The 15,475-nt window shown below is 38.3% G+C and overlaps 1 protein-coding gene across 1 annotated transcript in view; it reads left to right on the forward strand.

Moving 5' to 3' along the window:
• Positions 1-14,089, forward strand: part of slc25a36a (solute carrier family 25 member 36a) — a 26,229-nt gene extending 12,140 nt beyond the window's left edge. The window contains exons 4-7 of the mRNA XM_026936633.3: positions 1,724-1,824; positions 8,407-8,473; positions 10,354-10,643; positions 10,934-14,089. Of these exons, the coding sequence (XP_026792434.1) occupies positions 1,724-1,824; positions 8,407-8,473; positions 10,354-10,643; positions 10,934-11,127 (652 nt within the window). The 3' untranslated portion in view covers positions 11,128-14,089. The remainder of the gene's footprint in view (positions 1-1,723; positions 1,825-8,406; positions 8,474-10,353; positions 10,644-10,933) is intronic.
• Positions 14,090-15,475: the final 1,386 nt, after the last annotated feature.

Below are 15,475 nucleotides of genomic sequence, written 5' to 3' on the forward strand. Positions count from 1 at the left end.
TCTCTATCTAAACTTGACGTTTTCTCTTGACCGAGAGATTCTTTCGTGAAAGACTGTGGGGTTGATTCGCAGTCAGTTCCCTGATTCACAATTTCCAGCGAAACGATGTCGTGTTCATCAAAGTTCCTGCTGCAGCGTTTATCCGTTTAATGCAGTATTCGTGCCTCGTAAGCGCATGGACGCTCTCTTAAAAACGTCTGTTTATAGAGAATAAAATGACCTTAAACCAAGAGAAGACTGTGGTATCTGATAAGTGCAGAACACAACAAACCACAAATACAGCAGCAAACTCAGAAAAACGAGCGGCCTGCCTCGGCAAAAATTCAGAAACGCAACAGCAAATCAGAAACCGTAACAAGAAATAAAATTAAAAAAAAAAAAGATAAACAGCAAATAAAAAAACAACAGTATATCAGAAACTGTAGCAACCGAAATTAAAAAAAAAAAAAAACAGCAAATTAAAAAAAGAGCACAACAGCAGTAGAGAAACAGGACAGCAAATCAGAGAATGCGACAGCGACCCCAAAAACACAACTGTGAATCGGAAAAGGAAACTTAAAATTTTTTTTTTTTTAATCCAAAAACGCAGCAGCAAAATTAAAAACAAAACAAACAAACAAACCGAAAAAAAACAAAGCAACTATTCAAAAAATGCCAAAACAAAACCACAACAGCAAATTCAGAAAAACTGCATCCTAGAAAAAACAATTAATATTAATTTACTTATTTTTTTTTTTTTTTTTTTTTTTTTTTTTGTGAGTAGCCCAGTTCCCTTTAGCCAGTGCTGCTGTTGTGTTTTTGGTTGTTAATGTCTTTTGGTGCTTTATCATTAAATTCACATTTTGGCTACGCAACACTGTCGTAACTCCTCACCAAATAACATACAGATTTAAAGATACACATAAGATGCTAGCACACGTCTGCTAAATAAACACCACAGCAAATCAGAAACGCGTCAGCCTAGCGAAAACAATTTATTACGACGTTACTTCTGCTATTACAGTGAGGAGTCATTCCGTTTCCTTTAGGCAGTTTCACTGTTTCCAAATTTGTTGTTGTGTTGGGTTTTTTTTTCTCCCAGAAAAAGCAACAAAGCCAAAAACCCAACAGCAGATTTAGAAGACGTGACACTAACACAAAAAACACAGCAGCAAATCAGAAACTGTAACAAGAAATAAAAAAAAAACTGAAAAAAAACCAAAAAAAAAACACGCAACAGCAAATCAGAAACGCAAAACCAAAGACACAACTGTGAATTGGAAAAGGAAACTAAAAAAAAAAAAAAATCCAAAAACGCAGCAGCAAAATTAAAAACAGCATCAAGACCAAAAAACACGAATCAAAAAATGTGACACCAAAAAAAATGTTGAATTCTTTTTGTAAAAAAATTCAAATTCACGAAAACTGCATCCTAACAAAAACGATTCTAGATTTAGTATTAATTTACTTTTAATTTATTAATCTAGTATTAATTTACTTACTTTAAAATTTTTTTTTTTTTTTTTTTTTTTGAGTAACCCAGTTCCCTTTAGCCAGTGCTGCTGTTGTGTTTTTGGTTGTTAATGTCTTTTTGCGCTTTATCATAAAAATCACATTTTAGCTACGCAACACTGTCGTAACTCCTCACCAGATAACATACACACCTGCACTAGCACACGTCTGCTACATTCCCTGCGCTTGAATCTCCGTCGCGTTGAATCTTTATCGTCTTTATCGTCGACAGAGCGATCTACTTCGCGGCCTACTCAACGGCCAAAGAGAAGCTAAACGGCGTACTGGAGCCCGACTCCACGCAGGTGCACATGGTCTCCGCCGGCCTCGCAGGTAAGAGTCCCACCTGTGCTCTTTTCTTAGCTGCATTTTTTTTTTCCTGTTTTAGATACTAAATAATTGCACTGCTTGTTTGGTTTTGTGAGTGACATGTTGAACTAAAATGGTACTGACCTCTTAGTCACTCTGTATCTTGGGATAAAACCAGTGTTTGAAAACGGACATCTTTTAAAGTGTAGCATAAATTATATAGATGTACAGATCAGCTAGCATCTTTATTTGGTTTTTTTCAGTGAACAGAGAAGGTTTAGTTTATGGAATATGGCCCATATTTTGGAAACTTTTTTTAAAAAAAAACAAACAAACATGGTATTTGTTAGCATCTAGAATTTAGACCGAAAGCACAATTAAAGACTTTCAGGATCAATAACACGTCATTTTAAAATGTCAGCTTTGTGTTGCACAGCTTGTGAAGCCAAATTCAAGCCAAACTCAAAGAATCAACACGACCTACGTGAAACGTCGAAACGTTACGATAGTATTTGTTTACGAGGGAAAAAAAGAACTTAGCCTGATTAGCTAATATTTATTTGGAAAGCTTATACGCACTATAGAGCGTTTTGCTAACAAAATAAACAAAGCGACCAAAATTGGTTAAATACGAAGCAGAAATGAAGAGAGCTAGTGTTCATTTACTGTAACGTGTCTTATCAGGGGTGTAAAATCGCAACTTTCATAACGATACGATCTAATATCGATCCTTTTAGCCAGCGATTCGATATTTGTCGATACCGCAGTGACCGCCACGATGCGATTTCGATTTTCGGGTCTGCGATCAATATTAAACGATGCGTCTGTTTCACACAATCAGTAACATTTCTATTAATTCAACCAAAATATATCTTGACGAATTTATTGAGCTTATTTTTTCCCCCCCTATGAAATGCTACATATTTCGTACAAATAATGACCCGTGATGAACGTAAACTTTGGACGTAGCCGGAATCAGTGACTCCTGAATAAATTATACGTGCATCGATGTTTACGAATTGCATCGATACATCGGATCGCTGGTTATTTGATCGATACATCGATCCAGATCGATGGATCGTTACGCCCCTAGTGTCTATTGAAAATATTTACTGCAGCTCCATACGTGCCACTTATTGCTAATAAACAATGTGGCCAAAAAAATAAAAAAATATATATAAATAAATGTGCAAAATAATCAGGTCCTCAAAGTTCAGGTTGTGCTTTCCTTTCCTACTTTTTTTTTTCCCCTTTTTTTGTTTTCTTCTTCTACCTTTTGAGGGCTGGAGGACAAAAATCATTACATACCAGTGTGCTACTAAACAGTCTGGCTTCACACGCTGTCTGTGCTGTGTGTAGTAGCGGCCGCTAGCAGGGCGCTACGCTAACATGTAGGTTGCCATGCGCGGTGGGCAGCGGTCCTCGCGGGCGATGCGGGCGGAATCGGGACGCCTCAGGTAGTCACTTCTCATCTCACTGGTATGATCATGATTCTCCTAATGATGATGATGATGATGATGATGCTGATGATAATGATAGTTATATCACTCTAGCTAGCTTGTAGCTGTGTTGTTGTTTTTTTTTTTCTTTTTTTTGTGACTGTACAGTTTTAATGAGCCTGTAAGCCATGTTAAGGTAAATGGAAGGGGGAAAACTGCTTTATACACCTTCGTGAATATAGGCAGCAAATGCTAACCTTGTCATTATACATTATAATTTCTAAGCATTCTTTAAATAGTAGTCGTAGGAAGTCCAGTAGTAACCTTTTATCACATTTGGGACACATCTTAAATTTTTAATGTGCGATATTTTTACGTGAAAACAAAGAACTTCTTGTTACTTTTCAAATAAAAACACAACTAGGTTTTGTAAACGGAGAGCTACTGAAGAGCAAGCAGGCTAGCTACATCCCGCGCACTAGCTAGCAAGTTCCTTATCATTATCTAGCCTGAAATTTGCCAATACTAACTTTTTTTTTTTGTCCGTTTATAGTTACAGTTGAAATTATGGAACATCCACAAAACAAGTTAGTTCTTGTTATTACTTGCATTATAGCTGCTATAAACCGTCGTTCCATCACCAGCCTCTCTCTCTTTTTTTTTTTTTTTTTTTTTTCCTTCCCCCTCTCTCTTTCCTGTAGTTTACACCTCGAAGTGTAAACGGAGGTTACGAAGCGCTGACACTGGAGACTCCTTCCAAAAACGCTAAGTAGCCATCTTGCGTTAAAAAAAAAAAAAAGCAAGCTTCATCATATCACGTAGAAATGATAACGTATTAGAACGAGTGATGTAACATAAACCATTATTAATATAAAAATTAGTCAACACCTACGCACCAATCAGAATCGAGAATTCAGACGCTGCTGTAGTAGTAATTGTGTAATATTGTCCATTAATTCTGCTAGAAAAAAATCGTAGACAGATCGTAATCATAGCTTACACAAGAATCAATGCGACGTAAAATAAAAGCGAGATATAATTTTACGCTTAAGGACAAACGTAAAGAGGTCTAACTGACTGTAAAGATTATCTTTGTGTCGCGGTTTTAAACTTTGCAGATTAAAGCCTTCGCTTGTAAACAGAGCTGGACTCCGATCAGATAACGAGACACACTCCGTCGCCGTGTGTGTGTGTAAATCTATCCCATGTTTCCAGAGGAAATGTAGGTCACTCTGTTTGTTTTTTTTTTGCGGTAATACAAAGTATGTTACCTTATACCTCATATTACACGCCGTGTCCATCATACAATACCTGGGAGTGAGTTGTTACTATAGAAACAGTAATGTATTCGAGCGAGCGTATTAATATAAACTAAAGAAAATGAATCCTCACCTTCTGGCCAATCAGATTCAAGAATTCCACACGATATTGTACCGTGTAACACACTTTATTCTTCTGAATCGTGTTATTTTTGTTTGATTTTAACACGTTTTCGTTTCCAGAGCTCTTGTATTAGAGAGTCAGCTGATTAGCACTAGCTATCACGTTACACGTCCTGCCTGACGGCTAAATTTATCCACTGGAACAACTTGTGGAAATCCATGACTCATAGTCATAACAGTAAAGAAAATACAAACTAATAGAGTGACATTACGTGTTTTTTAAAGATAGGATATCGCTCATCTGGAGAGTCACTTCTGTCCGAACTATTTATATAGCGCAAATTAATCAACTTCTATAAATAAAACATTACTGTGTTTTATTATACACTATCAAGTTTTTTTTTCAGACTTCCAGGCCAGAAGATGTAGAAAGCTCTAAACCTGGGATTTAAAAGTAATCAGTTAAAATAAATAAAACGTAAACAGTCATAGATTAAGGGGCAGGAGGTAAGATACCTGGTCTGATTCTCTCCATTTTACCAGTAAATTAAATACTTGAGTAATAGAGAAATTTCTGGAAATAATCAAAAGAACAAACTCCTGCTTTCTCAGTGCAAAGAATATCTTTTTTTTTTTTTTTTTTTGTAGTGTAAGACAGTGGTTCTCAAACTTTTGTAGCCAGGGACCTTATTAGCTACAAAATATATTCCACAGACCCCCTCAGTATGGAATTTACCATTATTATTATTATTATTATTATTATTATAATTATTATTATTATTATTAAAATTTGTCAAATAATGTTTAAGAGTTTCCTGAACATTCCTCCATTTACTTTGGTGCTTGGACCCCTAAAGATAATAACTTTGATAATGTGGGTTGTGATTTCCACCAATCTTAACATTTTTTTTTTTTAAATCATGGACCCCAGAGCCCAGTTTAAGAACCACTGGTATAAGAAGTTTTTTTTTTGTGTTTATTTACCATATTTATTTCTTTTTCTTTCCATTTATGCATTTGCCCTGAGAGCTAAAGCTGAGCCTAGGTTCTTTCAGAGTACCCAATATCTGCACCAAGAAGAACCTGTGTCTAAGCATGAAGGAGGAGTCTCAGTAGTGCAGCCTAGAGGACCAGTTATTTACCTTGTCTTGCAAAAGTATTCACCCCCCTTGAACTTTTCTGCATTTTGGCGTGTTACAGACTAGAACTGAAGTGGACTTGTATGTCAGGAATCTACACAAAATAGCCCTAATGTTGAATTTGGGACAAACAAATCCGGGACAAAGTTCTGGAAAACATCCTGTGGACCTTTAAATCCATTAACAAACTCGACACTGACCGTGATCAGACCAGGTCTGGTCCTTCTTGTTACCCATTTGTACGCCTGAAATACCTTTAACATATACTTCAAACAGGAAGGAAGCTATTTAAGAAGAACTATTTCAGGTATCTTTTGAGCTTGCTGTGATTTTGACCCTGTTTGGCTCAATTCCAAAATCGAATCAGTTCATCTGCTGGATTCAGTAATAAATCCGTGTAAATACTACAAACATTCAACCATCCGTTCTTGAGATATCGCTCTAATGAGAATCTCGGATGATCTCAGAAGGTCTCCATCACCTAGTGTGTGTCCACCAAAATCACTGACCGAGTCTAACGCTCACGATGCTACCGCCACCGTGCTTCACTTTCGGGACGGTGCTCTCACGGCGATGCGCAGCAGCACCGGTTTACTAATTTAGCAGTTTTACAGCAAAAGTGGAGAATATTTGCAAGCTGCGTTCACATCTTTCACTCTTGGGCTGTTTTGTGTAGATTCATGAGTTATAACCCCGATTAAGTTCACTACAAAATGTGGAAAAGTTTGCATCTGTAACTTAAGATCTGAAAGTAACTGGGGAAGGTTTAGGAACCAGACCTGGTATCTTGAAACGCAACACTGCAGACAGGAAACACTAGTGAGATTTTACTGATAAAGAAGCTTTCGACAGTGCACATAGTATTGTCATGTCATATATATATTTATATTTTTTCCAAAGCGGTTGACAAGGTTAGCATTTGCACTCTCTTACCTCTGAATTGCACTGCTTGACCTCCTTTTATTTTTGTTTTTGTAGCCTTTGTCCCCTGTTTAACTTTATGACCCACTGAAGGTTAATCTATTGTAATAAAGATAATGGTGATTGTTTTGAACCAGCAACACCCATTTGACATGTTGTGCCTTTCTAGACACGTTTTTTAAAAAAAATAAATAAATAATAAAAAAAAAAAACACTGGTTTAATGATGTCCTTTGAAACTCAAGAGACAACCAATCTGCCTCTTATCTCTCTCTCTCTCTCTCTCTCTCTCTCTCTCTCTATGCCTCACTCTTCTTGAACACTCTCTTTACTTCCTTTCTATGTACTTATGAGAAAAAACAAAAGAGAAAAAGCAGAAGTTTGGGGAATTTCAGGTGGGATGATCAGTCTAGAAGGTCATGTGAGGTCATGTGAGGGCGGGACTTATGGGGTTTGTGGGTGGGGTTTGATTGAAGTGCTCCGCCCCCTGCTGCTGCTGCTGCTGCTGCTGCTGCTTGTGACTATGGTACAGAAAAGCCTGTGTCTATTTTAGGCCTGTACTCTGTGAGCCAGCCTGCTCCAACCTCCCCCCACATATCTGCAGGCTCCGTCCTGCAGCTGTGAGGAGGAGCTTTGCCCCTCCCCGTGTGAGTACTCGCCAGAGACACACAATCTCTCTCTCTCTCTCTCTCTCTCTCTCTCTCTCTCATCCTCCTTCACCCACTCGCTCTAGGTCTCTTATCCTATCTAGAGCCCCTCTACCCCCTACTCTAGGTCACTAGACCTCTTTTTGTTTTGGTTCGACTGATGTAAGAATGTTTCTTTATTTAAGTACTGCAAAGCAGTGCCTCATCTGTCATTGTTTATCCTCTTTTTTTTTTTTATTCTGGGATTACTAGACAATATTTACTCCAGACGAAACAGGTTACTTTAATGGTTTACGGCAATGGCATCCAGAAGGTTGCACGTCAAGCCGACCTATTTGACTATTGACATTGCAGTGAAGATCTTTATTACTAATCTCTTGCATCACAAGGCATGTTTTTTTTGTTTTTATTTTTAATTTTTTCCAAGAATGCCATTGTGGAAAGCCTACTCGTGGTTAAATAATCAGTTTAAAACATATGGCACTACGACTCTGCGCCCTTCCGGCATGCCATATGGATAGTTATATAACTGCGTAATTATGCAGAAAAGTGCCCTGTCAAGTTCAGTTAATTCGTCCCTTTTAATGTGCTCTCTAAACCAATTAAAGGGATTTTTTATTATCATTTATATTATATGCTTTATCTATTGCTTTAGCTAAAAGGTTCCATGCTGTGGCCAACTACTCTAAGATGTGTTTGTGGCTTTAATCATAGAAATGTTTTCTGTTTTAAAAAAAAACAAAACTCTGACATAAGATCTCTGTTACTGTTAATGATACCGCTGCATTCCTGAGTAGTACACGCAGTCTTTTCAAATAAATCCTGACTGATATCTGCACTTAATAGCCTCCATTTCACGTGCATGATAAGGAAAATGCCAGAACAGCAGGCCATAAAAACAGGCTATAAAACATCTTAGAGAAGTCCACAGTGTTTCTTTGAACTGAAGATCTTTTTATTTATTTTTTTTATTTATATATTTATTTTTTTGAAAGGACAGTAGGCCTGCTTCACTAGCCTTGCCTATGTTGAGCAACAGTGCCATTTCTATGGCTGACCCTACCATCCTTTTTCCCCAGGGTTCACAGCGATCACGGCCACCAATCCTATCTGGCTCATAAAGACTCGCCTACAGTTGGATGCCAGGTGAGCGGCTATTATATGATTAGCAGGTACATTTGGGATCGTTACATAAACCATAAAACCCTAAACCCTACTCTAGCGATGAGTCTTGGTTCCCGTCCGAGTACGGCTTGGGACACTGAATGGACGGTGTTTGCGTTTCACTTTCATCACTGCGTTGCAGTTGCGCCACACTGAAACGCAACGCAACGCAACACAACATGGTATTCCATTCACATCCGACACTAATGCGGTGATGATTCATTAAAAAGCAGCTCCCTGACGGTTGGGTTTCATTGACCAGATCACGCGACGTGATGAAGAAGGTTTTGCTTTTCAGTGTGGTACGTTTTCTGCATGTCACTAATGACAAGCAACTCTGTTTCACACGCCTGGCACAGAATCATCTCCAAACACTCGTTCTCTTAACAGCATGCTATAGAGAGAGTTTCATAGCTTCCTAATCACGCTTAAAATGTAATAATTAGCATTACGCATGCCAATCATATTCTCCACTCAGACAATTGATCTCAAAACCAAAAGCATTTAGCAAAATTATCGGTACTTGTTAAATCCTTCCATGAGGAAAACCAAAGACACTGATGATGGTTGTTATTATTGTAGCTACTAAGTGGATAAATTATCATTAAGCACAGTCAGGGCTATAAATGATTTGGCCTAGAGTTTCTGTCCAGTGTAAAGTTTGCTAAGAAGCAGACACATGAAGTGGATGACCAAAAAAAATTTGCACAGTTTAGTTCATTCTTGTGGTTGTCATGTTTCAGCTTGTTCAGGCTGGCTTCCTCTGCTCAGGAGGTAAATCGAGGGTTGTTTTTAGAGACATACATTCACATAACCACAAATAGCTGCAGAAACACTGAATGTGCAACGGCCATCTTGGTCTCTGAATTTGAACCACACTGAAAAAGCGCAAGTTCAGCGACGGTGCTGGTGCATTAGTGTCACGCAAAGACGTCCATTAGTGTCACGTAAAGAAAAACTGTACATCCATACTTTTTGTTGTTATACATTTCTTTGGGCAAGAATCAGCAAAGGAACTAATGAAGGTGTTTGATGCATCAGGTATGTAAAGTATATCCAGAGACTCCTACATCACCATGAAAGGCGGAAACCATTACTTTAAGACCGGCAGTTTGATCAGCAGCCTTTTGGAAGCGTGTTCTCTGGTCAAATGAACCAAAAATTAAACTAGATCAGCACTATGTATGGAGGAAAAGGGATGAGGCTTTTAATCCGATGAACACCATCCCATCTGTGAAGCATGGGGGTGGCAGCATCATGTTGCGGGGGTGTTTTGCTGATAAAAGGGACTGGTGCACTTCAGAAAATTAGACGCCATCATGAGGATTATTAGGATTAAGGATTAGGATTGTCTAGAAATACTGAAGCAACACCTCAAGACATCAGCCAGAAATTTGAAACAGCAGGACAGTGATCCTAATCGTACCTCCAAGGATGTAACAGAATGGCTTAAAGACAGCAAAGTAAAAGTATTGCAGCGGCCGTCACAAACTCTGGCCACAAATCTGACCACGTGCTGGACTTTTTGCGCATTTCTCCTGACTGGCGTCGAAGTATCGCGAGAAGCTTCTGGAGAAGTTCAAGCTATTAAAAGGCAATTTTCCAAATACTAACAAAGGCTGTAAACGTTTCACTTAGTAAATAAAAGCTGAAATGAATCTGTCTATTAGCTATTATTTTGAAATGATCTTCCACTTCAAATGACTTCATAAGAGTAGATACTCTAATTGACTTAACACGGAAGACGTATGCTAACTTGAAATGTGTAGAGTTGGCGTTTGGTCCAACTTTGTACGCTTGCAATACTATGAAAAAAATTGTGTATAGTTATACTCATCAATCAAATTTTTTTTCCCACCCAGGAACCGTGGGGAGAGGCGCATGAGCGCGTTTGAGTGCGTGAGGCGCGTGTATAAAGCCGACGGGCTACGCGGCTTTTACCGTGGCATGTCGGCCTCCTATGCGGGCATCTCTGAGACTGTCATTCATTTCGTCATCTATGAGAGCATCAAGCGTAAGCTCCTCGAGTCCAAGGCAAGTGCCAACATGGATGACGAAGACGAATCGGTGAAGGACGCGTCCGACTTCGTCGGCATGATGCTGGCCGCTGCCACCTCCAAAACCTGCGCCACGTCCATCGCGTATCCACACGGTAGATGCGTGTTTGTTTTCTTCTGCGTAAAGTAGCAAAATAATAACTACAGATACAGTAGTTTTAATAAAGCGCATCCATTATATACCAACATTTCAGACATGGCGTTTTTGCTTAAAGTAGTAATAAACGTAATATACTCACGCATTAAGTGTTTTTCTTTTTCATTTTGCTTTGTTGTACATTTATAATATATAGACGGGACAACACCAGATGTTTACTTGAATACTACAGTAGGGAGCTGAACTTGCGTGAGCGTCGAACTGAATCCAGCTTTCTCCCTTTTTCAGAGGTGATCCGTACCCGGTTGCGAGAGGAAGGCAGCAAGTACCGCTCGTTCTTTCAGACTCTGAGCATGGTGGTTAGAGAGGAAGGATACAGAGCACTGTATCGAGGCCTCACCACCCACCTCGTCCGCCAGATCCCCAACACGGCCATCATGATGTGCACCTACGAGCTGGTCGTCTACCTGCTCGACGGCTAAAACCGTGGAGGAAGAGAAGAGGAGGAGGTCAAGAGAAAGAGGAGAGCAACGGAGAATGGACGGCGAAGAGAGAAATTTGTCCCTTTACGAGACCAAAGGAAGCACAAAGAGAGAGAGAGAGAGAGAGAGAGAGATGGGACAAAGAGCTTTATGGGCCAGACCTCAAGGAGGTGCTGTTGGCACATGGCAGGAATTAGTGCTGGTTTTGAAGCAACAAAAATGGAAGCTTGCTTCAAATCAAGCCAAAAGAGAGATGATAGAGGAAGGAGAGGAAGGAAAGAAAGGAAAGTTGGCCTGTTTCTCTTCCGTATCTGTAATGTGAAGCAGTCCTTAGAGGACTGTCAAGAGGGGAATGCTTGAAAACAAAAAAAAAAAAAAAAATATTTAGTATACATCAGCTGAATTCATTCACAATGAGAGTTCTCTTTTTTTTTTTTTTTTTTTTTTTTTTTTTTTTTTTTTGGGTCATTTCCTTCTGAAATTTTTAATGCTTCTTTGTGAAGCTTTGAATATTTTTCTTTTTTTTTTTCATTTGCAAAGCTTTATTCGTGTTTACTGTCTGGCAGCAAGCAACAGAACTAGTTTCAGGTTTGCTCAAAATATGAGCAAAAAAAAAAAAATGTGCTCATTTTCAGACATTTCCCTCTAGAGGTCAGGGTTTCCACGCTGCCGATGGCTCCCTGCGCACACGTGACCGCTTGGCGTTTCACTCGCGTGTCCACGCCAAGCGATCAGATCTGTGATCCTTTCGCGTACTTCAAACTGAAGTGTTGTCTGTTCTGTTTGGATTTTTTAAACATCCTTCTTGTCTGAGTGTTTATAATGACCTAATCCCTGTCTGTTAAAACCCAACATGACGGGCGATAGAGGAGACACTGGCCGGGACTGGAAAACGCCGCTACTTGAATCAAAAGCTCTCAGTATTTTATCCAGGAACACAAAATATTCGAGGAGTTAACTCCTGTCCCGCTTGCTAGCTCTTCCCTGTGCACCAGAAATTCGTTCCACCCTTCCGCTTCCCCAGACAGTGGCGTTTCTGACCGTATATATATGCACTTTGTAGCGTTTCCAGGCTACATGATCTTTACGTTTTCTGTGTTGGACAGTTTACTATAGAACTTGTACTATAAGACATAGTATTTACTGTATAAGCAAGACAGTGTTTTGCTCCACAGTTCCTTTTGGAGGCTGTTGTACAGATCAGTCTATTAAACTTCTAGTGAAGGACATCCCCGTGTTTGTGTATATAGTGTGTATAAAAGTATGTATGTATGTATGCTTATTAGATATTCAGTGTTCCTATGATTATGCAGTAGGTTGTAACAGGAATGAATGAATGAATGAATGTGCCGGGTTCGTTTCAGATCTCTAGGGACGCATCAATACCGATACGATTCTCATTTCCTCCTTAAAAAAATTGCTCTGATACCGATATCTGATATCGTGCGCTTTTTATGCGACGTAGCGTATACTTCCACGCTAATAACCAACATGACATCGATCTGGACGTATTTCCTGATTAACGATTGCCATCGAAGCTAAACAGACTCTTAGCGAAGATATCAAGAGGAGCTACTGTAATGTAACTGAACTGTTTGTAAGCTCAGAACTGCGAACAGTTCACTTCTGCGAGCACTGAGACACGAGCGCTTCCTTTCCGCTCGCGCTCTTTTACCGTAATGTATTAAACATGACACATAAATCAGGACGTAACGGAGGATAAGGCAGTCACTAATATAAACAGAGCTAAATAATATGTTCCGGGATGTCACAGAGTACCAAAAAAAAAAAAAAAAAGAGTGAACTCGTATTAAAAATAAATAAATTAATGAAATAAAACGCTATCGATGCATCCCTGTTTGTTACATTTTTTATTTTTTTTTTTTTTAAAAAAATGTTCCTTTCCGTTCTTTTTTTTTTTTTTTTTTTTTTTTTTTTTTTTTTTCTTCCCCCATTAAGTCTCGTTCATAATCTGTGAATAGAAGCAAAACGTTGCATTATTTCATCCACGGCGTATTAAGAAGGAGCTCAGCGTCGAATTCTAACAACTCCCCAATTTCAAGCCACAATTTCTTTATCATCAGCACTTTCCTTATAATAAAGAAGTTCTGAATAATCACCGTTAATCGCAAAACCTCGTGAGTGGGCCTAGATTAAAAATTTCACATTTCGATTTTTAAAAAAAGTGTTCGTTTGTCTTCAGTATTAATAAATCCACTGAGCCGGTATAGCAAAGCCCATCTCCCATCATCCTTTGCAGCTAACTAAGCTGTGGTGTATTATATTATATTATAGGATTATATTTAATCCTGAATGACAAACACATGACACGTATTTGGCGTTACGTCAAAAATGTCACAAAATTAGCATGTGTAATTCAAATTCATGCACGTTTTAATTAAAAAAAAAAAAGTAAATATAAGCGCTTAAGTACATCCTGATTAATAATGATGTACTATAATTTAAAATGACTAATGATCATTAAATAAGTGTTTATTCATAGTGCAGTATTCATAGAAATAACACATGTGCTGTAATTCATTAACTGAGCCATGAACCGCTAGCTGAATTTGCAGAAATATTGATCTTCCAGATGAACTTTAAATGAAATTGTACACAGCAGACACTTTTTTCGCAATTTATATCAGCTGTAAAATGTTTTAAAACAGTTTCGGAAGTTTTCCGTACGCCACATTTACGTTTGCGTCGTAATTCAGATGTTAGTAAAAAAGAAAAGAAAAAAAAAAACTTATAGTTTTCTTGCATCTTCACACTGGGTCAACACTAACAATGAACTGGTCACATGTCAGCTTTTAATGTTTTGTTTTTCTTCGTGTGTGTGTGTGTGTGTGTGTGTGTGTGTGTGTGTGTGTGTGTGTGTGAAAATGTGAGCTTTGCTGGTTGTGTAATATCATACCTCCTTTTTGTACAAAAATGAATAAATAAAAAGCACATAAATGAATCCTGTGGTGTTCGTGTCTCCTGAAGGACGAAAGAGTTGCATGATTTTTACAAAAAGATGAAATAAATAAAGCTTTTACGGTTTTAAAGTTACATTTTAGGGCAAAGACTTAAACACATGGAAGTGTGATGTATTGAAATATAATAAGTAAAATAAAATTAAAAACACATCAGGGAATGCCTGTATAGGAAAATAATCAGTGATGTGGTAGTGAGGTGCCTGAAGTTGATTGTTTTCCTGTAAAAGGATGTCCCAAAGTGTTTAATTCTTCTTAAAACACATCAATTTTCCAGGAATTTCATTTCAAAAATTGATTTATTAAAGAAAAACATACTTTTTATCTGTTTATAGTTACATTTAATGTTGTGGAACATCCTCAAAACAAGTTATCGTAACACCTCCCGCCTTGAAGACTTTACCGTGGCAAAAACTTACTTACTGCTACAAAGTGCTGACACTGGAGACTCCTTCCATGTATAATGAAGGGAAATAAGTCTTCAGACATTTTTGTTATTGTTATTTAATATACTTTAAGTGCATATATCCACAAATTTACACACATAATGTCTATTGATTTTGATTTACTTACAAAAAGACGAATATAATGTTTAGAGAAATGCTAAGGAAAAAAGGGTTGTGTGAAAATAAATCAAGATGTAAATACTGGAAAAAAAAAAGTTCTTAAGTAAATTGCACCTGGTGTCATTATAAATGATGTTACTGTTGGTTGGGAAGATTTCACACAACATGTAGTCATCACAGTGAAGGTGAAAGAGCTTCGTAAACTTTTCACACTCGAATGGAAAAAGCTACAGCGCTATAGCAAAGACCATAAACATCGCTGTCAGTACAACAGGTTCGATAATTCATGAAAACACAAATAATCGTCGCTGGACAGGTGATTTCACAACACGCGCTCCTCGGGCTAATGATAAGGAAGATAAGAAAGAAGCCAGCAGTCACTCGAGAAAAAAAAAAAAAGAGTTGCAGGACGACCTGAAAGCAGCAGGAACGACAGTTAGACTGAAAACAATAAACAACGACCTGCACTGCAATCTCTTCTATTCCTCCACCTCACGCAAAGCTCCTCTGCTAGAAAGGAAGCACAGAGATGTGCGTCTAAAAGCACTTCGACAATTCAGAACTCGTGGAGCGAAAGACGTAACTAAAATACAGGATGTCCCAAAAGTCTCCTTAGCTACATGGGTTTATTAACACTTTTTTACAAAACTTCGTCGATGTGATATTAACATTTCTTTGTAAACACACACGGAGTCGTCTCTCTCAGCTTCTCAGTGTGATGAGCTCGCCATGTTTCCTGTTAAAGTCCATCGCAACCTTGCGACAGCTTCGCTAGAATGATTTCAACGCGTTCTTCGTTTGTCA

Source organism: Pangasianodon hypophthalmus, chromosome 4 (genome assembly GCF_027358585.1).
Source record: "Pangasianodon hypophthalmus isolate fPanHyp1 chromosome 4, fPanHyp1.pri, whole genome shotgun sequence".
Taxonomy (NCBI): Eukaryota; Metazoa; Chordata; class Actinopteri; order Siluriformes; family Pangasiidae; genus Pangasianodon; species Pangasianodon hypophthalmus.